General features: G+C 50.8%; 1 protein-coding gene across 5 annotated transcripts in view; it reads left to right on the top strand.

The window, feature by feature from the left end:
• The window catches only part of RAB11FIP3 (RAB11 family interacting protein 3), an 80,796-nt gene that overhangs the window by 17,397 nt on the left and 38,657 nt on the right, over positions 1 to 24,742 (top strand). For 2 of the 5 annotated variants that reach the window (XM_031506124.2, XM_031506123.2), the window contains exons 2-3: positions 3,980 to 4,073; positions 24,088 to 24,179. In XM_031506124.2, the coding sequence (XP_031361984.2) occupies positions 3,980 to 4,073; positions 24,088 to 24,179 (186 nt within the window). The other 3 variants (XM_021529690.2, XM_021529688.2, XM_021529689.3) reach the window with 3 other exon arrangements.

Genomic DNA, 24,742 nt, shown 5'->3' with positions numbered 1-24,742 from the left:
GCAGATGGCACCCCCAGCTCTGCTCCTGCTGTGTCTGTGCTCAGCTCCAGGCAGCCTGGCTGGCTTCAAGCAGTTTAAACCTCTCACTTTCCAGCAGGATTTAAGTCAGCTACTTAAACCTCCTCATCCTCTTTCCCTCTTTAATGCTCTCTGTTTCAGCTCCAAGGAGGGTTTGTAACCAGCCACAGACACACACAGGAAGCAAAACCTTTATTCCAAGTGTTCCTTGCTGGCCAAAAGCAGGACTGTGGCTTCTGTCTGGTGGGTTGAGCTTGGTGTTTTTGGTGGAGTGTTCCTGTTTGGGGTTGTGCCAGCAGGAGTGTGCTGGGAGCTGCTGTGCTCAGGCTTCAGCTGAAACCCCCAAATCTGTGAGCTCAGAACTGCTCACATTGGCTGCATGGATCTAAAGCACCACAGTGCTGGTGGTTTTCCCAGCTGCCCTGGTAAGGTCCTGGGTTTAGCCCAATGAAGAAATGAAGAAAACAATCCCAGGCTGCTCCAAGCCTTGTCCAGCCTGGCCTTGGGCACTACCAGGGATCCAGGGGCAGCCACAGCTGCTCTGGGCACCCTGTGCCAGGGCCTGCCCACCCTGCCAGGGAACAATTCCTTCCCAATATCCCATCCATCCCTGCCCTCTGGCAGTGGGAGCCATTCCCTGTGTCCTGTCCCTCCATCCCTTGTCCCCAGTCCCTCTGCAGCTCTCCTGGAGCCCCTTTAGGCCCTGGCAGGGGCTCTGAGCTCTCCCAGGAGCTTCTCCTCTCCAGCCTGACCCAGAGCAGAGGGGCTCCAGCCCCATTGCTGGTGATGCTTGGTGAGAGGAGGAGTCCAGGGGCTGTGGGGACCAGGCAGGCACAGCAAATATTCTTGTTTCCTGTACTGTGGGTTCTCAGGAGTTTCAGCAGGCACTCACCTCAGCCTGGTGGTGGAGTCTCAACTGGTAATGGTGATTTTAAGCCTGGCCAGCAAATACAGGCAGGTTTGGATCAGCACAGACTGATCCAGCTTCTTCACCGTGTGCCTTTTGTTGTTTGCATCCATAATGTCCAGGTTGGGAAGTTTACAGAACCATTTCCCCCTGCCCACAGCCCCATTTAAATACATTTTTAGTTTTTCACTTTTGCATCAAGCAGGTACTTCCCTGTCTGTCCTGCCTGAGCTCTGGGTGGGTGAGGTGCCCTGCTGTGGCATTGGCACCAGGGTCTGAAGCCCTCCGTGATCCTGAGGAGCTGAAAACCACAGAAACTGTAATTTAGAGTGTGTCATGCTAATCCCTTATAGGCTTATCAAGTCTGATTAAATGTCACTTGCCTTTCTGTTATCTCTGTACACAGATAACAAATTAAGTGACAGTTTAATCCAGGCAGCTGCCAGATGCATTAACTGGAACCGACACATTCCTACGAGTTGTTTTTTTAGTCTAAAATACCTTTGTTTAACATACAAGAAACCTGACTCACCCAAGATGATGAATGCCATGTGAGTTTAGGAGGTCTGTCTGCCAAAAAAAGTACTCTGGGATACTGGAGAAGGTGTTTGTGTTGTCTTCTCCCATTCACAGAATCTCAGGTTAGCTTGGGAAGAGCTCTGAGATCATCGAGTCCATCCTGTGACCCATCCCTGCCTTGCCACCAGCCCAGAGCCCTGAGTGCCACTTCCAGGCTTTCCTTGGACAGCTGCAGGAATGGGGACTCCAAACCTCTCTGGGCAGCCCCCTCCAGTGCCTGACCACCCTCTCTGGGAAGAAGTTCCTCCTGATGTCCAGCTGGAGCTGGAGTCAGCTGGCACGGCTGTGCCCTGGGGGATTTGGGTTTCCTCTCGTGGCAGTGCCACAGAGGCACAGCCTGCAATTCACTGACAGGACCCAGGGAAGGGCTGGAGCTGGGCCCGGGCAGGGTCGGGCTGGATTTTGGGAAAGGTTCTTCCCCCAGAAGGAGCTGGGGGAGCCCAGCTCCCCAGGGAATGGGCACAACCCCGAGGCTGCCAGAGCTCCAGGAGGGTTTGGACAATGATCTCAGGGATGCCCAGGGTGGGATTGCTGGGGGGTCTGTGCTGGAGGATCCCTGTGGGACCCTTCCCACTCAGGATATTCTGTGATTCCAGAGTTTTATGGTCTCAGCCCTGTGGGTTCCTCCATGCCAGTGGAATTTTTTGCTGCTCCTGTGGGAATGTGGGATGACCAAAGCACATGGACACATGAGTGAGCAGCTCCAAGTGTGCTGTAGATGTGATTTTCCTATAGAAACACACAGCTGGCTTTCAGAAAAGCAAAAAGAACTCAAACCAAGTCCCCAGTGCTGCTGCAGGGTGAGCAGGGCAGCTCTGAGCTCCATGGGCTGAGTCTCCTCTGAGCCCTTTGTGAAAGGAGAGGTTTGGTGATTCTCCAGCTCCTTCCCCAAGAACAAACTGAAACCCCAGTTGAAATGTAAACTTTAAGGAATTTAGAGATTTTAGAGGAACTAAGATTTTAGTTAGAAATAAGCCTTACTAGAGTTAATTAAAATAATAATAAATGAGTAGGCTTGATGAAGTTAGGAGTTAGTGGTTAACTAATAATTGATTGCTTGTCAGCACAATGTTTAATTAGCTGGGTTTATAATGAAGACTACACAAACTGACAAATAGCTTTTAGGAACATCAGACAATTGTGGGCCTCCTCTGTTCTGAAACCAACTGAAGACAAGGAATGGGAGTTCTACCAAGAGTTCATTTATCATATTGGCACTGAAAAGGTAGAAAGGTCAGAAGGAGGAAGACTTCGTTGACTTCCTCATTTTGGGACCCCTCCCCATGAAAGGGACACCAACCATTTCAAGGGACAAACTACGCGTGCTTAATTGCTTTTGGAGTGATTAGCATACGAAGCGGGGAATGGGATGTACCAAAATGATGAATATGTATTTGTATTTTGGGTATTCAATACTTGTATGGATAAAAAGACTCTGTAATCACCTGAGAGGTGTGGTGTGGATTTGGGAGCGATCCCACACACAATAAACACACACTTTCTAACTTTAAACTGTTAGAGTTTTTGTCTGTCACAGTTGGATATCGGTACTAGATCAATATCCATATTTTTTAATAAATCACAGGAGAGCTGCACAGATGCAGCCCTGGAGAGTCCCTCCTGTGCATCAGGAGGAGGAGGAGGAGGAGGATGTGTGTGGCAGGTCAGGGCAGCTCTGGAGTACGGAGCACTCCTCTCTCACCTCACCAGCTTTCTCCTGGGATTGTTCCTCAGCTGAAGGATGTGCTGCAAAAATAGACACAGGTACCTCAAAAGCTCTTAAAATGAGGGATAAATGTCTGGCTGTCTGAGCTTGAGAAGCAGCTGGTGTAAAGGATTTTTTGCTCATGGCAGACTGGAAGGAAGGAACCAAATGCACCTTTTTGAGACACTTTGGGCCCTGTGGTTTTGCCCTTTTCTCATTCTCTCTGAATGTCCCAGACCATCTTCAGCAGGTCTCAGAGTGCCCCTTGCTGCAGCACCCCCATCCCAACCCTGGCCAGCTGACGTGATTCCCTCCCCCTCAGGCATTGTCTAATTGGGAAAATGTTTCAATTATACAGCCTAAATTTGTAACATGGAGCAGTTCATTATCACTGAATCCCCTTAATTGGGCCCTCCTACCAGGCAGCCTATTATAGACTTTCCCAATTAAGGCAGGACCTCTTTAAAACCCATAAAAATAAACAAATCCCTGGCAAAGCAGGCCCATGTTACAGGAGACACTGCCCAAAGTGCTGCTCCAAGGCTAAGCAATAGTTTCAACACCAACCAAGTCCTAATTAACCCATTTGAACTGATTACTTACATTTCCTTCAAGGAGAACCGACACAGTTACGGTCAGCTCAAGAAATTGTTATTTTCTCAAGTCTTTCTGATAAAGAGGAAAAAGTTGGTTGCAAGGTGTTTCTGTGCTGGAAGCTGCTGTTTCCTGCCAGGATTCCATAGAGAACTCTGTTTTTTTTTTGGTTGCAGGTAAAGGACCTAACAAAATACCTGGATCCCAGTGGATTGGGAGTTATCAGCTTCGAAGATTTCCATCGGGGCATCAGAGCCATCAAAAATGGAGGTGAGTTTCCTGCTGTGCTCTGAGTGAGGGTGGGAACAGGCCAAATTTAACACCACGGCTGAGCTGAGAAGATTGTTCAGAGAGCTTGGGGAAAACCATCTGGGTTTGGTTTTCTGAGAGTTCCTGCTCTGTGCTGAGAGGAGAAAGGAGAGGTTGGGGACATTTAACAGGGGTTGAAAAAGGTGGTACAGCAGTCATGGTGGTGGTTCCATGTTTTGTTGTTTATCAGGAAAGTTCCTCCCTACAAAGAAACACCACTAGGAGAGATGTCACTGGTTTGGTGTCTCTCACCTGTGTTTTTGGGGGTCCTTGCTCTGGTAGAGTGGTTGCCATGCTGCTGGAGCTGGCGGTGTGCTGCTGTCTGTGACATCTTCCAAAACTGGCACTGAGCATGGAGTCCTGGAATGGTTTGGGTTGGAAGGGCCTTAACACTCATCTCATACCATCCCTGGCACCTTCCACTGGAATGGAAATTACCATGCCTTTACCAATTCATTGATGATTTTACAATGCATTTATAACCTTCAAGTGTTTGGAGGATCAACATGCTCAGATGGTTTTTAGCAAGCAGCACATGAAACCAGAACTTTGAACTCTCTGGCTGGAGTCAGGATGATTTTCCAACAGACAATCCCCACGTGCTCCTGAGGGCTTCCTGCAAGTGCTTCCAGAGCAGAAGCTTGGTGAAATGTGAAGTATCTTTCTGGCTGGTTGCAATTTGAACCACTTTGCTGCAGAAAAGGTGTTTTTTCAGTTGGTTTTTTTTCAGTTTGGGATTTCTCTCAGAGTGTCAGAGGGTCATTTTGGGCCAGGCATGTTGTTATGGGCAGGGTGTGAGAAATCTGGGTATCTCCCTTCTGAGCAGCTGCAGTTCTGAATGTGCAAATGTGAATTATTATCCTTGCACAATAGTCAGCCCAGAGATGCTTATCTGGGATTCCAGCCCTGCTGCCAGCCCTGCCCATGGAGTGTGCTGCAAGGATGGGAAAGAGCCATCCTTCCCATACAAACTGTGCCGTCCCAGGAGTAAAAACCCCTCAAAGCAAAGGTTTCTCCTGTTCTTCTGTCAGCTGTGCATCCCTCCTCCTTCTCCCCTGTTCCACCCCCACTTTAGTTATTTATTTACTGCAAGTGTGCTGAGGTCCTGGCACAGGTTACCCAGAGCAGCTGTGGCTGCCCCTGGATCTCTGGAAGTGTCCAAGGCCAGGTTGGACAGAGCTTAGAACAGCCTGGGACAGTGGAAGGTGTTGGGGTTGGAATGGGATTCAAAAGTTACCCAAAATGGAGTGAGGGGTGCCCAAATGCTGCAAGAATGCAGCTGCAGAAAAGGTGATTGTGGGACTGGGACTCTCCAGACCTTGGGGTCCTCTTAGAATCCTGGAAGTGCAGAATATCCTGGCTGGAAAGGACTGAGGGGATCATCCAGTCCCACTCCTGGCCCTGCACAGACCCCCCAACAATCCTGCTGTCCAGACACTTGGAGCTTGGAGCTCCCTTCCCACCCAAAGCACTCCAGGATGATTTGAGCTCAGGACTGCAGTGTTTTATGGCAGCTCCCAAGTTTCCTGGTGTAGCCTGACCAATTCCCAGCTGCCAGGAAACAGGAGGAAGTGCAGCACACTATTAATTTGTAATAAATTGCCATTGGAGTAGAGCGTTTGTGAAAGCCCAGGCTCGTGTTTCTCCTCAATAATTCATCCCTTTGGTGTTGTGTTCTATTAATTGAATGGGAAAAGCAGACCCAGGCAAAGCTTTTAGGGGCTCTATTTATTAAATTTGAAAGAGATTGATATGTGTTTATTACAGTGGTTAGGAAGGGCTGAGCTCTCTAACAACACATGGCATTAAATGGTTGTAAAAGAAGCCCAGGGCAGGAAGCAGAGGAGGTTCTTTGAGTCTCAAAGCTGAGCATTGCTCACATTGAAGCCATCTGAAGGATTTGCTGCTCTTGAGACAGTCAATATTGATCATCCCTTTGTAACCAGAGCAGAGGTTATGCTGCTGCTGGGTGTCCCTTTTAACAAGGTTTGTTAATTAGCTGGGCCTATTTTTAGTCAGGGAATGCTCTATTGGATTTCTTGGTGCTGCGAAATTCTTGGGTCAGTCATAGAAGTGAGAGCTGGTGTCAGCTTGGACCTTTTGGTGTCTGTGTTAATGCAGGGTTTATTTCTGGGGATGTCCCACTCTTCTCTGCCTCTCCTCTCTGGAGAATCCCTTTAGGAGAGCAGCTGGGTTCTGCCTGGAGCCTGGCAAGGAGAAGGTGCAGTTACAAACCCAGCCAAATCTCCTCTGTCAGCTGCATTTCTCACCACTGCTTGGTGTCCCCTTGGCCTTTCCTTGCAGGATGCTGAGCTGCCTGTCCTGTCCCTGTGCCAGAGGCGTGTCCCACTGCCTGAGGAACAGGCTGATCCTGCTGCCTGCTCTGCCCCAGCCCACACAGGAGCCACTGAAGTCCCCACAAAGCCCCAGTGCCACCTCTGCCCTGCCATGGGCCAGCTCTGTCTGTGTCTGGCCAGCTCACGCTGTCTGAGGGGCAGAACAAAGGGTTGGGATTTGAGGCTTTAGGGAGAGCTTTTAGCCACTTGTGGCTGCCTCCTGGCCTGCCCCCAGGGGAGGCTGGATGGGAAGCGTGGTTCTCATGGGTGGGTTTGTGCCTGCAGCGTGGCTGGCCAAGGAGGGCTTCCAGGGGCTTTCCCTGCTCTGGGAAGTGCTGAGCCTGTGGCTCTCAGGTGCCTGGGGGCTGTGGGGACAGAGGAGCTGCAGGGACAGGTTCAGCTCCCCGTGCTCTGCTGTGTTCCAGCCCTTCCTGCTCGTGGGATCCCCCTGCCCTTCCCTGCTAGCCTTAGCTAGCCTCACAAAGAAACCTAAGCCAAGTAATAGGCCAAGAAACACAGTGTACTGTAATTAGGAAATAGTTGGCTTCTGATTGTGATGGCATGAGTTATAACACCTGTATTGTCTCGCCCTGTGCATGAGACTAAAAATGGAATACAAGTTTTTGAAACACCTCTCAGTTGCCCCACCTCTGAGTCAGAAAAAGGCTTAGTCTGACAGGATCCCCTTGTCCTTCCCTGCTCCACAAGGAGTGGCTTGTCTGCTTTTAAAATCTCTGTGCATGGTGCCTGAGTGACTGCACAGCAGAGGGGGAAATGTGGATCCAGCACTGGCAGCGTGTCAGGGGGGATAAATAACTCTGAGAAGTGGATTTTTACAGCCTTGGATTGTAAAACTTGAGAAACTGATAATGGAGGGAAGGCAGTAAAAAAGGAGAGTATGATATTGAAAAAAGGTGAGTTTTGAGGCCTGGAGAATTCTCAGCCACAGGAAGACCTGGTGCATCTGGCTACCATTGTTAGATTAAATTTTTTTTTTTTTTTGACTTAGAGCTGGGGTAACTGAGAGGTGTTTTAAAAACTTTTATTTTATTTTCAGTCTTATGTGAAGGGTGAGACAATACAGATGTTATAATTCATGCTGTTATAATCAGAAGCTAATTATTTCTTAATTATAATACATTATAAGCATTCCTTGGTCTATGAGGTTTTGTTACACTATTGTAAATGTCTTAAAGCTAGTAACTTAAATTTACTCTTCATGGGTCTCACGGCAATGTATCTTTTATAGTTCTCTTTCTCTAAAGTGTCTAGTTTTATTTGTAAGGTTATTTTTGGAACTTGTTTCTAGTTCTATTTCTCTCTTAATAATGTCTGTCTTATTCTATGGTATTTCTAAGTTAATATTTTTTATCTCAAGGTTTGTATAGATGCATAGTATGTGAGCCTTCTGTGAGGCTTCGAGAATTCTCTACAAATTCATTTCCCACATTTCCCTCTTTTTCTTGAATGGAAAAAAATATTTCCCACAGCCATCAGTGAGATCTGAGGGCAAAGAAGCAGGGAGGGAGCCAGTGTGACTGCTGCAGTCATCATAGTGAGGAGCTCCAGCTCGTGGAGAAACAGGAACCAGGGATCACACCCCAGCCCCTTGGAAAGCTCACCTGGCAGTAAGGAGCCTGTTTGTGTGGCAGGGAGCTGCCCTGGGATGGGGACAGGGAGATTCCAGGGGGCTGGAATCACAAGCTGAGGTGTCTGGACCAAGGAGCAGCTCGGCTGCTCTGGGTCCTGCATGCAGGAGCAGCTGGAGGAGGAGCTGGGTGGCAACCACGAAGGATGGGCTGGACCAGCCCCAGCTGGCTGCACACACAGCCAGGCCTGTGCCCACCAGCAGAGTCCTTCCCTCGTCCAGCTGTTGAAAACCTTTAGAGCTTCAGGCACCTGGTGTTTCTGCAGGGGGCTCTCAGCACTCAGCAGGACAAACTGAGCATCTCCCTGCTCACGCTGCAGCTCACAAGGGTAAGGAACAAGTTGTGTCATGCACACACATCCTAGGAGCTCAAACATCTGTAACATCTGTCTTCCAGGGAGCAGCCTGCAGGGAAGGGGCTCTGGGAGTGCCCCTGCACACAGGGGGACTGCTGGAGGTCTCAGCCAGTTCAGGGACCTCTGTGCCAGGCAGGGAAAGGTGCATTCCTGGAGCTCCCAGCCTCATCCAGCCCTTCTGCCTTGGCTTCTGATCCCTGAACAAAGGGGGCCCTGTGCACTGGGAGCACACAGTGCATCCACAGAGGGATGGGTGTGCCCAGGGGCTCAGGGGCAGGCCTGAGGATGGAAATAGTCACAGCTCTCTTTTTTATTATTGTTTATTTCTTAAATGCTTCAACTAAAAGCCCGTTGGATTTGGGGAGGTGGAAAATCCAGCTCAAAAACCAACACCCAAACCTGGAAAACCTAAGAGAGTTCCTGTTTGCAAGGAGGAAGAACTGAGAGACCTCTGGCAGTGCCAGCTTTGGAGGAGCTGGATCACAAATCCACTGGGCCAAGATACTCCAGGGGCTGAGTGAGAGGCTTGGAGCAGGAGGAGCACCTACAGCTCTCCAGAGGCTCTTCCAAAGGCTGGCTGGAGGGAGAAGCCTGGAGCTGGGAAGCTGGAGCAGGCAGGGCAGGATGCTGAGTAGCAAACACAGGGCTGGGGGGTCAGGCTGTGGCTCTGCCCCGAGCCTGGGTGGGACCACACCTTTCCTAATTGGAGCTGAATGAGCTTTTGTGGGGCTGCAGCTCTTCAGTCCCCATCCTGGGAGCATCCCTGGGAGGATCTCGGGGTGTTTCCAGGGTTTCTGCTCTCCAGTCCCGGGAGCATCCCTGGGAAGATCCCAGAGGGCATTCCCAGGGTTTCTGGAGCCCTGTCCAGAAAGGTTGGTGAGCTGCTGGCAGCTGAGTGTCAGCTGGGAATTTCCTGGGAGGAAAGCACACATTACAGCACTTCTCTGAATGAAGGATGTGAATGTTACACCTTGTGGGAAAAATGGTAAGAAGAGGCAGAACCTGATCCACCAATTTTTAGGCATTTTTCAAATACCAAACAGGTGAAACTGAAAGAAAATCCCATTTTAATTAGAAGCCCTGAGCTTCTCACCTTTACTGTTTTTCCCACCATACCTTAAAGGCTTAGAGCCAGGAGGGAGCTGCACATCAGCTCCCAAAACCAGATCCACGGAGTTACCCACGTGCAGGTTGTGTTCCACATTCCCTGCTCCCACTGCTCGGGCTGTGCCTTGGGATCTGACAGTGCTCAGGTGCCACCTCAGAGCCAGCCGTGCCCAGAAGCCACTCAGAGCCACTCGGTGCCACTCAGTGCCACTCAGGGCAGCACGTGGTGGCTCGGGATGGGCCTGGGAGAGCCAGGCTGGCTGCCCCGCTGTCCCAGATGCCTCTGGCTCCTGGGGGCATTCCAAGGTGTTGGATATCCCGTTAAGGTAACCCCTGTTTGCTTTGTGTGGAGGCTTTTCCCCCCTGTGTAGGATCTGCATTGCAGATGGGTTTTGCTACGCAAAAGGAAAGCTTCCCTTGCCCAGGGATAATTCCAGAAGCCAAAGCTTGCATTCCTTTCCACTCCCAGTCTCCAGTTATTTCTGTCTCCGTGCATCCTCCGCGCTCTCTGTCCCACCTGGCTGCTGGAGGTGCAGTGGGTTTGCAACAGGGGCTGGCCAGGCCCAGCTGAATATTCCAGGCGTTGCTTTTGAGAAGGGAAGCCTTGCCCAAGGCTCAGCAGATGGAAGCAGAGCTCGTGTGCACGTTTGACTAAACTCGGTGAGTATCTGGCACCGCTCTGAGCACTTCCTACGTTCCCCTGGGATCTGCTGATCCCTGGATTCACGCAGCACTGCTGCAGTGGAGACCTCCCCGCTGCTCCTGCCTGCTCCTAACCCTGCCTGAAGCACCATCCACGGGGACACAGCTCCTTTGATGGCTGAAGGTAGGACAGATGCCTCTTTGTGTACAGCTGGCGTGCAGGGAACGGGGGCTGCCGTGAATGGGAAATCAAGATTGATTCAGGAGCGAGAATAAAACCCAAATTGCTCTCATTATGTCTTCCGCTTTTTTTTTTTTTTTTGCCTTTGCATCTTGCTGTGCTCTGGCAGATCCGTATGGATGTGCAATACATACTGCTGGTGGGGATAAGGACTTTAGGAAGATGAGTGTTAATTCTGCCCCTGAAAGGAGTGGAGATTTAAATGGCTCTTTAAAATTTATATGGATGCTTGAAAAAAATATAATCCCTGTGCTGTTCTTGGGAGCTCGGGAGTCTGCTCTTCTCTGTGGTGCAGGAGGATGATTGTAGCACCAGGATTGTGCTTGTCAGGTTTGGAGTCCATGTGCTGGTCTGTGCCCCCTTCTGCCAGGGACAGGAGCAGCCAAGGCTTTCTCAGAATTAATTTGGATTTTTTTCCCTTGAAATAGTGGTGCTTAGAGGGTTGTGTTGAAAAATACTGGGCCTGTCCATAAAAATGTGTGAGGGCTTTACTGGGGTTCTTTAGCCCAGGGAAAAGGAGGCTCGGGGGCACCTTCTGGCTCTGCACAATTCCCTGACAGGAAGGTGGACACAGGTGGGGGTCGGGCTCTGCTCCCAGGGCATGGCCTCAAGCTGTGCTAGGGGAGGGCCAGTTTGGACATCAGGAGGAATTTCCTCATGGAAAGGGTGGCCAGGCCTGGGAAGGGGCTGCCCAGGTGGATGTTGTAGTCCCCATCCCTGGAGATGCCCAAGGAAACCTGGATGTGGCACTCAGTGCTCTGGCCTGGTGACCAGGTGGGCACCGGGCACAGATTGGGCTTGATGATCTCAGAGGTCTTTCCAGACTCAATAATTCTGGGATTCTGGGATTCTGGTGAGTCTGTAACTCCATGCTCACAGGGAATGGGGAATTAGGAGCGTGAGGGATGGAGCTGTGGTCGCAAGGACCTGGGCTCTGTCTCCATGCGTCTCCTGACAGGAGGGTTGGGTGTATCCAGGGCACAGAGACCCCCTGTGAGGGGCTGATGCTCTCTGGAGATGCAAACAGCAGGAGAACTCAGCAGGTGTGAATCCAGCCCAGCTGGAGGCTGTGCCAGGGGTGGGCAGGACACAGGTACAGCCCCAGGGTGGGGGCATGGAGCTGGCTGCTCCTTTCGTCCAGCCCCAGTGTCCTTGGAGAAGAAAAGTCCCTCTTCTGCTCCCAGGAGCCCCAAAACTCTCCTGTGTGTGTGGAGAGCTTTCTCTCTGGCTGTGCAGCCCCAGGATCCAGCAGATCCTGGCTGCAGGCCTCTTCCTCATGGCAGGCTGAGCAGGGGGCCTGGATGAGCAGGGGTCATTTTCTGTTCCCCTTGGAAGCTGGAGCAAGTGCTGGGAGAGAGGAGCTGTGGGGCAGCTGGGAGTGGAACCACAGCCCACACCGTTCTCGAGCTCTTTTAAATCCCCGTTTCTGCTATAATACAGACATAGAATCATTTAGGTTGGAAAAGTCCTTTAGAATCATTGAATCCAACCATTCATGGGTTTGATCTAATGACAGTATACCAGGGCAAGGTGCTGATGGAGGGGCACTTCTGGCTCAGCAGAGCAGTGTTTTTCACGTGCATTTCTCTTTTGATTTCCATAAACACTTGTTTGGAGTGAATTCATCAGCGTGGCAGCTGGGTGAAGGGTGACCCGGGGGAGAGGCTGCTGTGCTCCGGGTGCTCCGTGGCTCACAGGGAGCTGTGCCTCCCAAAAGCTGCCTGGCAGCTGCCATGCTGCATTGACCTACTTTTGGGAGAGGCGCAGAAGTGTTGGGAGAGCTGTGTCCGTAGGCAGCTCCGGGATGGGAGCAGCAAGGAATGGCTCAAACACGCTGCTGGAAAATGCTGTGAAGGTTCTGGGGGCCAGGGATGGGAGATTGGCATGAGAATGTCCTGGTTTGAACAGGCAGGTGTCTGCTGAGGAAGGCAGGAGCCTCCCTTGAAGTGGAAAATGTAACCCCCCTCCCTTTGAATTATCATAATTTTGAAATTAAGGGGCTCTCAGACAAAGATATGGGAGCAGGAATAACAGTTCTTTATTAGGAAAACTAAAAATACAAATGCAATTGTACAAACACAAAAAAAACCCCAAAACAACACTGCCAGAATCAGAACAAGCCCTGTCCCCTGTGGGTCAGGGAGGTGGCAGCAGTCCCATCCCAGGGTGGCTCAGCCCTCCTGCAGTGCCAGCTGTGCTTCTGCTGGAGCAGGATCCTGCACAGGGGGGAATTTTCCTCTGGAGCTCCAGGGCTGGGGGAGATGGGCCTGGGCTCCTCTGGGAATGCAGTGGGAAGAAAGCTGCTCCTCTGGGAATGCAGTGGGCAAAGGCTGCTGTGGTGTCCCAAAATCTCAGATTGGATCCAGGTAGGAATGCTTGGCTCCTGGGCAGAGCATCTCCCCATGGATGATGGAATTTTCTCAGCCATGCAGGGACACTCACTGGCCATGGACAGCAGAGATGTCCTGCAGGGAGGATGGGTTGTGGAAGAGATAAAGAAAAACTGCCCAATGAACAGAAGAGAACTGCCCCAGCTCTGACAGGTGGGAACAGAATGCACTCCCCCAGCTACATCTTCCAACCTAAGACAGAATCTCTGCCCCTCTGAGAATTCCTTCTTTTGGAAGCTCTCCCCTTTTATGAATTCCTGCTTTGGAGCATATGCCTGAGAAATCTGGCTGTGTCCAGTCACCATCATGGAGTGTAACGGGTCCAAAATAGACCCCCAGTTCTGAGGGAATTCTGGTTCAAAGCTGGGATTAAATCCCCAAAGAATTATTGTTGGTTCAACATTCCTTGGGAGGGAAAAGCATTGCTGTGTAGCCAGATCTCCTGGAAATCAAAGCTAATTCCAGAGTGGAGAGGCTTCCATGTGTCCTCAAGTGAAGGAAACCTGTGGTGGCTTTTTGGCCCACAGACCATAACCCAACCTGCTAAAGACAAATCTGATGCCCAAATGAAAACAAACTTTTCTGGGAAATGAGGATAAAACCCACTGCAGGGACTACCTGTTTTCCCAGGAAGATGAAAACAGGGAGCAATGCTTTATTGGAGCTTAGGAGCAGTTCTTAGTGTGAAAAACATGTTCACTCTCCTGTGAAAATGTAAAAAGTTTAATGAAGGACAATAGGAGACAAGGACCATAGGGCAAAGGTTGTTATGGCCAGGTGCATCTGGGCACTCAGCCAAGAGCACCCTGATACCTTTGGGGACACCCCTTTAATACCTTTTAATCACATCAGCCTGTTGTATATCCATAGACCCTTATGCTGAGGAAAGTTTTCCCCAAACTAGTTTACATGTTGCAAGAACTGTTTAGCATGGCTGCTCCTTGGATCCACGTTTTTAAAGCATGCAGGTTCCTTGGTTGTGGTATTAGTCCATTCTTATCACGTCCAGTTTTTGGGCCTTGGTCCACTCTGTCTTCAGATATTGAGTGCTGATAGTTGGCAGATCTGTGCAGGTGTCCTCATCCTGTGTTCATTGGGTGTTATCCCACCCAAGCAGGCATTTTAACACAAGCATACTTCTATCAGCTATTTCACTACTATGTCTAAGCTTAATTAACAATAGAAATAAAAACTGTATCTTTAGAACAAAGTTACTTTAACATTACACATATAAAATCCATTTCAATATTTGCAAAAAGCCAATATTATAACATGTATCTATAACATTAGCATGCTCTTCTCTGGAGATGATGACTAAAGAGAAAAGAGAGGCAGGTTCTGTTAAATAACATTGCTCCTCTTGCATCTGCTGCCTCTGTTTCTCCAGTGCAGGATTCCCTTTCTGGGCCATGCTGTTTTCCTCCACATCTGGTGCTGGAAATGCTTTTGGGAGCTGGGCTTGTGGTTTGGGGAGTGCGTGGGAGGAGGCTGGGCTGGGCTGGGCTGGGCTGGGCTGGTGGCTCCACGTGGGTGTGGGGAATGGTTTCTGTCCTGCCTGTTCTGCTGTCTCAGGTGTGGATGTTAGGTCAGAGTGAGGGGTTGTCAATGCTTGGAGCAGCCTGGGAAGGTGGGGAATGTGTCCTTCCTCCTGAGCAGGAGCACCTGGACAGGGCTCAGGAGATGCCTTGGCTCAGTTTGGGGAAGGAAAGGAGCCCAGCGCCCTGCAGAGCTGTCAGCTCCTTTCTCCTGAGGAATCCAGTCTGGAGTTATTAACAAAGGGATCATTACTCAGCCAGGACTTCTGCTCCTCCCTGCCTGGCTCTGTCCCAGCCTGGGACTGCACCTGGGTGAGCTGGCACCCCTGTGACACCCTGACAGGTTGATGTGGCAAAAGCTTTTTTCTCCAGAGCGTTTCCTTGGACAGGAGAGGCTGCTTGTGATGTGGATTTCCTGGAAATCAGGAATGATTGGGAAGCAGCTGGGTGGGTGAGCAGCAGGTGAGATGGTTCCAGTGGGCATCCACACACTGGGAAAAAACAATTTTCCCAATTCTCCAGTGTTCTAGCTGAGCACAGCTCACATTATCTCACTTCCATTCTGCCCATCCCAGGCTGTGTCCCCTCCTGGCCTGGTCCCTTTCTCCCTCAATATATTTCTGTTTCATGATCCTCTTTTCCAAGCTCTTACAGTCCAAACTGCTCCTGTAAATCACTGGCAGTTTATTCCTCTTTAGAACAGGAGCAACTCCTGTCAACAAGACAATAGGAATTTTTATTAATGTAGTTAATAATTGCAGAGAGCTCAGCAGAATGATGTGACAGCTTCTAATAAAAACACCCCTGATGAGGGTGGGCAGTGGCTTGTTTGGACCCTGTTTCCATGTTTGGAATTGATGATCTTGGAGGTCTTCTCCAACCTGAGCAATTCTGTCACCTCTCAGCCCCTCCTGCCTTCCTGGAACCCTCGTACTCTGAAAAGGTCCAGTTCTTCCCTGTGCTCTTCCCCCTGCAGGGGAGGGCTCAGGCACAGGTAATAGCTGGAAAAATTATCAAACCCCAATTTTACAGCACCCCCCTCCATGATTCTGTTTTATTTTGGGTGATGTTTCCTATCCAGAAGCCAGCTGGAGCAAAAGCACTTGAAAGAATGCATCTCCCCTCTCCTCCAGTGACTGGTGGCACATGATTTGGTTCTGCTTCCATGGGATTTTCTTCTGGCAGTGTTGGAGTTAGGGGGACAAACAATGAAGGGGAATCAAACATGCAACTTCAGGAGAATTTCCCTGTTACTCTGCATAGCTTTAGTGGATTTTGGAGGACTGGGAAGGACTGGAGGACTTCAAACTGCTCTACTATGGCCAAGCAGCAGGAGGGCACAAGGGTTGCTCAACCCTCCCTGTAACACACAGGACATTTTTGAGCAGCACAATCATAATTTCCAAGACATGGCTCAGAACTGTGGAACACCACCTTGGGGAGAATTCTTCCTCTTAAGTATTTTCTGTCCCCAGTTTCCCCTGAACCCAGGCTGGCTTCTTGTCAGGACCCAGAGGGTGAATCTGAGGTCAGAGGCTTTATAAATAACTTCATAAATAATTTTCATTGGTGATTTTGCAGCTCTGTTGTTGAGGTTGGAGCCTAGGCTGGCCCAGGAGGTGTCTGTAGTGCCTGCCCAGGCTCACAGCTCTCCTGTCTTCTCCAGAGGCACATTGGTGGTTCTGATCCAAACCACTCCCCAGGGCTCAGTGACAGCTTTGGAGAGGCTTGGCATTAATCGTGGTCAGTTTTTGGTGTGGTTAGTGGAGGGCAGAAATGACAAGTGAGACCTGACTGATAAATACTAATGCCTGAATATCCCAATATTCAATATTCATGATCCTCTTTTCCAAACTCCATCAGCTTGGAAAACTTCCACCATCCAAGCTGATGGAAGTGCTGTAGGTGTTGAAAGTATTCCCTTGAATCCTTGTGGGTCTGGAAGCTGTGCCTGGACCCGCTCAGGCATTGCTCTGAAAATGAGATTCTGCCATGCTTGGAGGTAAGAACATTGTGAGCATTTCCTGGGCCTGGGCTTGGAAGCTCTGAGCTGGGGAGGGTTGAACTGGGTTTAAGTCTTATCCTCATTTCTCCATGTGGGAGCTTTGAGCTGGAAGGCTGAAGGATGGAATGGAGGCATCCAGCCAGTCCCTGCCTGTGAACTGCCTGGTTTCTGCCTGTGTTATTTGGGGTGTCACTACCTCTGGTCCATTTGAGCTCCTGAGTTAGGGTTCTCTTCATTTTGTTTGTGCGAGAAGCTTATATAAAGATAAGATTAAAGATAAAGATAAAAAGCTAAAGATAAAATCTATAAAAGAATCTATAAAATATTTTTATCTATTTATAATATATAAATATAAAACAGAAAAAATATAAAAGAAACTATATAAAGATAAAGATATAAAGATAAGGTATCTAAAGATTGTCTTGTGTGAGCTTCTGGGTGTGGAGAATCTCAAGGAGTTTCTGCTTCAGGGTTCTCAAACCCTTGACAGGAGAGGTTGTGTCAGCACTGACGTGCTCCTGGAAGCTGACTTGGGATGTTCTGCTGGTTCCAGGAGCTCCTTCAAGAGGTCCTGCCTCAGTCCCTTCCCAGAGCAGGGAGTGCAGGGACTTGGGGTAGTGGCGAGCTGTGCAGTGCTGGGTTAATGGTTGGGCTCAATCTTGGAGCTTTTCCAGCCTTCATGATTCTGTGATCTCTGAAAAATCCATCTTCGTTCCCAGAAGTGTAGAGATTTGGAAGTAGGATGAGTGAAGGAGCTGGAGGACATCAGGAAGTCTCCTCAGCAGCAACAAGTGCAATTTTGGAGGGTCAGTCTCTCCACCACAAAGTGGCTCTAAGCCACTTTCTGTTGGCCCCAGGCAGCACCTCATTTTCCACACCTCCAGCAGTGAGCCTTTGTTCCTGCAGGAGCCTGCAGGAATCTGAGCTGGTCCTGGTGACTGGCACACTCTGAAAAGACCATTCAGATGGCAGGGAATTAAAAATAAGACCCTGTGTTTTAAACTCAGCACGAATTCCAGGTGTTAAACTCAGCACAGATTCCAGATGTTAAACTCAGCACAAATTCCAGGCGTTAAACTCTGTGCAGATTCCAGGTGTTAAACTCAACTCAGCAGAAATTCCAGGTGTTAAACTCTGCACAAATTCCAGGCACAGCTTCCAGGTGTTAAACTCAGCAGAAATTCCAGGTGTTAAACTCAGCACAAATTCCAGGTGTTAAACTCAACTCAGTACAAATTCCAGGTGTTAAACTCAGCACAGATTCCAGATGTTAAACTCAGCACTAATTCCAGGTGTTAAACTCTGTGCAGATTCCCGGTGTTAAACTCGACTCAGCAGAAATTCCAGGTGTTAAACTCAGCGCAAATTCCAGGTGTTAAACTCAACTCAGCACAAATTCTAGGTGTTAAACTCTGCACAAATTCCAGGCACAGCTTCCAGGTGTTAAACTCAGCACAGATTCCAGGTGTTAAACTCAGCACAGATTTCAGGTGTTAAACTCAACTCAGTACAAATTCCAGGTGTTAAACTCAACTCAGCACAAATTCCAGGTGTTAAACTCAGCACAGATGCCAGGTGTTAGACTCAACTCAGCACAAATTCCAGGTGTTAAACTCAACTCAGCACAAATTCTAGGTGTTAAACTCTGCACAAATTCCAGGCACAGCTTCCAGGTGTTAAACTCAGCACAGATTCCAGGTGTTAAACTCAGCACAGATTCCAGGTGTTAAACTCAACTCAGTACAAATTCCAGGTGTTAAACTCAACTCAGCACAAATTCCAGGTGTTAAACTCAGCACAGATGCCAGGTGTTAGACTCAACTCAGCACAAATTCCAGGTGTTAAACTCAACTCAGCACAAATTCTAGGTGTTAAACTCTGCACAAATTCCAGGCACAGCTTCCAGGTGTTAAACTCAGCACAGATTCCAGGTGTTAAACTCAGCACAGATTTCAGGTGTTAAACTCAACTCAGTACAAATTCCAGGTGTTAAACTCAACTCAGCACAAATTCCAGGTGTTAAACTCAGCACAGATGCCAGGTGTTAGACTCAACTCAGCACAAATTCCAGGTGTTAAACTCAACTCAGCACAAATTCTAGGTGTTAAACTCTGCACAAATTCCAGGCACAGCTTCCAGGTGTTAAACTCAGCACAGATTCCAGGTGTTAAACTCAGCACAAATTCCAGGTGTTAAACTCAACTCAGCACAAATTCCAGGTGTTAAACTCAGCACAGATTCCAGGTGCCAGGGGTGCCCTCCTGCTCTGTCTCTGGGGCAGATGCTCACCAGGCCTCTGGATGAAGGGAGGGCAGCTGGGTTTGTGCCTCCAAAGGGCCTCCATGCCACGAAGGGAATTCCTTTCCGTGCTGTGTGTGGAGGAGGCTGCAGGGCCTGTGCGTGGGAAGGGGATCAAAGGGAATGTGTGCTGAGCCCTGGTCAGTGAGGGGGATGCTCAGGAAATGAGGGACTGCTGAAGAGCATTAGCCAGGCTTGTGTAAGCAACCTTCCTTCTGCCACTGCCTCCCTGGGAGCCTGGGCTGCCTTTGCTCCCTCCCCTGGGGCATTTTTGGGAAATGATAGTTTGCAGAAAGTGCTCCTGCTCGTTGGTGCATCTCCGGGGAAAGCTGAGCTCCAGGGGAAGCATGGAGCAGAAAGCTGCTCTTTGGTGGGAGCATCAGATTCTAAATGTACTCCTGGGCCACTCTGGGGAAGGAAAAGATGGGTGGGATTGGTGCTGGCTTTATCCCACAGGGATCACACCAGACCCTGAGCTGCCTCTGGAAATCAGAATCCCAGAATAATGAGGTTGGAAGAGACCTCTGAGATCATCGAGTCCAACCTATGCCCTAACACCTCAACTAGGCTAGAACACCACGTGCCATGTCCAGTCTTTTTTTAAACACATCCAGAGATGGTGATTCCACCACCTCCCTGGGAAGACAATTCCAGTACTTTATTCTTTTGGTGAAATTTTTTTTCCTAATACCCAACCTAAACCTTCCTTGACGTAGCTGAGGCTGTGTCCTCTGGTTCTGTCAGTGCTGCCTAGTGGAAGAGACCAACCCCACCTGTCTGCAACCTCCCTTCAGGAGCTGTAGAGAGCAATAAAGTCACCTCCAAGCCTCCTCTTCAAATGCTGGATAGTGGCTTCCCCTCTGCAGGATCCTCCTGAATTCTTGCAACTTTTAAATCCTTGGTTGTGTGTCTCTTGTTTTCCAGCAGCATTCCCAGTAAGGGAGCTGGATTTACATCACTTTTTCTTCCTTAAGCCAACCAGAACTTCATCCTGTTCCTTTCTGGGGTCTGATTTATTCTGTGCCATTCAGGCAGGTTCCAGGCCTTGCTCCCACACTGAACCATGCAGGTCTGTGAGCTCAGAAAATCCATCCTTTTGGAATCACTTGCAGTTGGAGGCTCTGTGGCTTGCAGCAGTGTGTACAGTGTGTTGGTAGATGACTTAAATGCTCCTGAAAGGCTCTTTTTTCTAGGTCACTCCTATATGCAGCCGATAAAACTGGCTCTGTGTGACCCATGTGTCACTGCTGTACCCACAGCCCTTCACTCAAGGTGCCTTTTCACTGTGATCCTGCCTTCTGGAAGCAGTTTTTAGAATCTATTTCAGGAGCTTTATCCCAGAACTGCTCTTCCTGAGGGTTCCTGGGAGAGCCCAGGTGACTCTGGCAGATCTGAGAGCTCTGAAGCTCAGCAAGACATAGGAAGAGGTCTCATCCACCCCCATGGAGAGCCCATGGAATTATTCAGGTTGGGAAAGCCCTCTGAGATCATTGAGACCAACCATTCCTCCAGCCCTGCCAAGGCCACCAGTGACCCATGTCCCCAAGTGCCACATCCACAAGGCTTTTAAATGGTGGCTTTCAGTGACAGGACAAGAGGAAATGGCCTCAAATTGTGCCAGGGGAGGTTTAGGTTGGATATTGGGAATATTCCTTCATGGAAGGGGTGGTCAGGCACAGGCACAGCTGCCCAGGCAGTGGTGGAGTCCCCATCCCTGTGTGGATGTGGCACTTGGGGACATGGGTTACTGGTGGCCTTTGCAGTGCTGGGAGAGCAGTTGGACTTGATGATCTTAGAGGGCTTTTCCAGCCTGAATGATTCCATGATTCTGTGGTGGTTTAGCAGTAAAGCTGCCTGGAAGGTCTCACAGAGCCTGATTTGTACATTCAGGGTTTTTGGATGTTTATAGATGTGACTGGCCTGGCAGTGACAGTGATGGATAGAGCTGGAGGTGCAGGAGAAGCTGATCATGGGCACTCAGAGGACAAAAGGCAGTCCCTGGTGCCACCCCCAGCCCTGGGTAAACTCTTGGGTTTGAGCAGAGTAGGGCAGAGGTGACCCCAGGTGTCGTGACCACCTGGGGAAGGATAAAGAGAACTCAGGGATGGGTGTGAGCAAGGAAAGGCTCTTTGTGCTGTGAGGGGCAGGGAGAAGAGCATGTGAAGCAGAGCAGGGGCCAGCTGGGACTTGATTTTAATGTCCAGGGTGGAGAGCAGAGGGAACATGAGGGTGTGAGCTCAGCCTGTGCCACAGACTGGGGCTATTGAGCTGCTGCTGGTGGCCCACAGCCATCCCAGGCTCTGTTCCTGCTGTTGGGGGAACAAACATGCTGTCACCTCGTGGTTCCTCTGCACCTGGGGACAGTGATGTCCACATGGGGAGTGCCACTCCACACCGAAGGTCTCCAATTTTTTGGCTCCCAGGGTTTTTTGGTTCTTTTGGGCAGGAATTTGCAAGCTTAATGCAGGCTATTGTGCTGGCAGATTTGCAGGCTCTCCATGGCAACTCTCCCTATACACAAAGCACCATATGGCTTTTTTTTGGAGGGGGAGGGAATGAATCCAGCAGAAAAATCAAGCTTTGTTTGTGGTGCTGTTTGTCTTTGCTCTCTGTGACGTGTGGGGAGGTGGAAGCATGGAGTGCTGGCTCCTGGGCACGGCTTGTGCTGGCCATGCCACCACGAGTGTGCAGGTGACCTCTCAGGTGGCCTTTCCTGAATTTTTACACTGGAATTTGCTGTGAAAATAAACCCACGTTACACAGAGATACCCTGTTTGGGCTGGGCTCTCTGCACACAGATGGAGCAACAAGGATCCCATTGATGCCCAGCATGTTCATTCCCTGAAGGGCTGGGAAGGCTGCAGAACCCCTGGTTTGGGCAGGAGCTGGGCAGGAGGCAGGTGATGGATGGCAGGAGCTGCCTGTGCCTGTGCTCTGCCCACGCTTCATACCCCTGATTCCAAAGGGAAGCCTTCACTTGCCTGCAAATCCTCCCTTTTCCAGCCCCTCTGGAAGGAGTGAGGAGAATAAATATCTTTATCTGTGTCTGTAGAAGAGTAGGAAGTGTTTGTATGTCTACTTGGAGGGGGAGGAAAAGAAATGATGAGGGAATATGGAGAAGGGAGCAGCCTGTGCCTTTAGGATCTGGTTCCAGGGGCTGCTGTGGGGTGCAGCAGGATCTTGGAGATGCCTGGAGCTGACCACTGCCTGTGTGTGCTGGTGGGCAGGAGGGGTGCTGTGACACAAGTTGCCTTCTAGGAGCACTGTTTGGTTTTAGTTTTGCCCCAGATGTGGGCAAAGGCTCCTCTTGGTGGCACCCACTGAGGTGAGCAGGTCACTGTCCCCATTCCCCTCCCTGCTGCCAGCCACCAGGCTCAAATCCCAGGATAGCACCAGGGATAATTAATGGGAAAACTCCTCCAGATTGTAGGCTCAGGCTCATGGGGGGAGCTGTGCAGGTGGGGACAGAGGGACACTGAGGAGAGGCACAATGCCATCTTCAGATGATAGACTCATTAAGGTTGGGAAAGACCTGCAAGGTGATCAAGTCCAAGATCCTCCTGTGCTACCCCAACAGTCAGAGCAGGAGGTGACCCTGCCCTGAGCAGGGTGCAGGCAGCAGCAGCACTTCCAGCTGCATCCCAGGGCCCTGCTCTGGTTTTGCAGCTGGAGGGGAGCTCGGAGCAGCACCACTGCTGCTGCCACAGTGGGACAGCAGTGGGCCACCGAAGACCTAAGCTGTGACCAAGAGCTCCTTTCCCCTGCTGAAGCCCTGAGCCTGTGGAGCACAGTGTTGGGTATGGCACTGGAAAAGCAATTTGGGTCATTCCTGGAGTGGATTGACAGCCTGACCCTGGGAGTCAGGCCCAGGTGAGGGCAGGGATCATTTCTTGGTGCCATGTGTTCAGCTTCTCCCACCCCAGGGAACTCCTCAGGTTGCTGGCTGCAGTATCTCCTGGTGGTGCAGCATCTCCAGGGTGCCCACCTGTGTGTGCATTTAATGGTCAGCTGAGAGGCCCTGGGGATGGTGTTTAGGTGGGAGACGTTGCTGCAGGCCTGTGCCCTAAATCAGAGATTCTCAGAATGCTTTAGGTTGGAAGAGATCGTAAAATTCATTTCATTCCATGTGCAGGGACACCTTCCACTGTCCCAGGTTGCTCCAAGCCCCATCCAGCCTGGCCTTGGGCACTGCCAGGGATCCAGGGGCAGCCACAGCTGCTCTGGGCACCCTGTGCCAGGGCCTGCCCACCCTCCCAGGGAACAATTCCTGCCCAATATCCCATCCATCCCTGCCCTCTGGCAGTGGGAGCCATTCCCTGTGTCCTGTCCCTCCATCCCTTGTCCCCAGTCCCTCTCCAGCTCTCCTGGAGCCCCTTTAGGCACTGGGAGGTGTCTCTGGATCCTTCTCCTCTCCAGGCTGAGCACCCCCAGTGCCTTGAGCAACCCCTAAACCCTTGACCTTTTACCAGATGTATGAAATAACCACAGCGTGATTCCTTAATGAAAAATGGCCTTTCTTGCTACCTGGAGAAGGGCCCAGAGCGGGAGCTCTGCCTGTGCCTCTGGATGAGGCTGGCACTGTCCCATCAGGGCGGCCACAGCAGGACAGCTTGTGTGCCCCTTTGGGGGGGCTGGGGTGGGCTCTGAGGGCACAGAAAGTGACCCCTGTCCCTCCCCAAATCCTTGTGCATTCCCTGGGAGCACGGCCCGGTTCCTCGGAGCAGCCAGGCCCGATGGCGCAGCCATGGCGGCTCTGAGGCGTGTGGGCTCGAGCGTGCTGCTGCCGTTTATTTTGGGACTGCAGCAGCGCTCCGATCCGGCGCCTCCAGCCTGGCATCGGGGCCGCCTGCCGGACTGGGCACTCGCCCTGGCTTCAGGGAGCGCGGGGAGATCTCGCTCCCTTCCTCACTGGAAGGAACAACGGGAGCGGGGCTGCGGGCTGGGAGCAGGAATTCGTTCTGAGGCTCCCTCGCTGCACAGCTCCCGTTCCTGTGCGGATGCTCCCGATGCAGAGCTGCAGCCTGCCTTCCCCGCCGTTCCCATGGCGCTTGGCTGTCACACACACATCCCCGGCACTCCCTGCCCACGGCGGGATTAAAGCCTTCTGCGAGAGGAATTAAAGGATGTGGGGAACAGGGATGGGGAAGCGAGTGGAGGGCATGGAGGGGTAGGGGTGGATCCAGGAGCTGGCCCCACTGGAGCACACGGAGCCTCGTAAGGTTTGTGGAAGCCGTGCCCTCAGCCCTGGTGCAGGTGGGGTGCCCGGGAGCAGAGCCCCTTCCTGAGGGCTGCGGCACCCGTGCGAGCACGCGCAAGTTCCTGTGCCACCGCTGCCACGTCTCCCAAAACCACCCTGGGCGTGAGGGTGCAGGTTTCCCTCTGGCTGATTGCAGCTGTGTGTTTTTTTCCCCGTGCAGACCCTGACAGCCAGCTGTATGATATGGGATATACCCCCGAGGAGGAAGCCCCAGCCTGCCCCGATGAGTTTGATGACTTCGTCACGTTTGAGGCAAGTATGAGCTCTGTTTGTTCCCATAAATGTTGGAGTGGGATTTGGGCATGGAGGCTTTGCCTGGGGAGAGAGGAGTTTGCTGTGACAGGACTCAGGGATGCTTAACATGTAAAGACAAATTCAGTCTCTGGGTGACGGGCCCAGAGAACCTGCAACAAGCATTTGGTGCTGTTGAAGTTAAAATTGGTGTTGATAAAATGGAAAGAGCAGAGCACGGTGCCCTGGGTGGAAAGGGAGCCCGTTCTGTGGTGAAACACGGTGACGTGGGAAGGGGACCTGCTGCTCTTGGGTTTGTGTTCCTGCTGGAGTTTCTGAGCCTGGAAAACCTGAGCTTGGTTTTGAGATGTACCAGCCAGGAGCCTACCTGAGAGGCACAGCTGAGCAGTGGGACATTGACATTTGGTGCCTTTTCGCCAATAAAAGGCAGAGCAGAGGACAAAAATCTACATTTTCTCTCTATTCTTAGGCTTGATGAAGGCTGTTTCTCTGATTTGGGTTGTTTTCCTCTAGTTAAAGCCTCCATGCCTTGGTTCCCTCCTGCATTCCTTACCACAGGGGCA

The sequence above is a fragment of the Lonchura striata genome, chromosome 16, assembly GCF_046129695.1.
Source record: "Lonchura striata isolate bLonStr1 chromosome 16, bLonStr1.mat, whole genome shotgun sequence".
Lineage (NCBI taxonomy): Eukaryota > Metazoa > Chordata > Aves > Passeriformes > Estrildidae > Lonchura > Lonchura striata.
The sequence above is the reverse complement of the archived record's forward strand: the minus strand, read 5'-3'. Positions and strand labels throughout refer to the sequence as shown.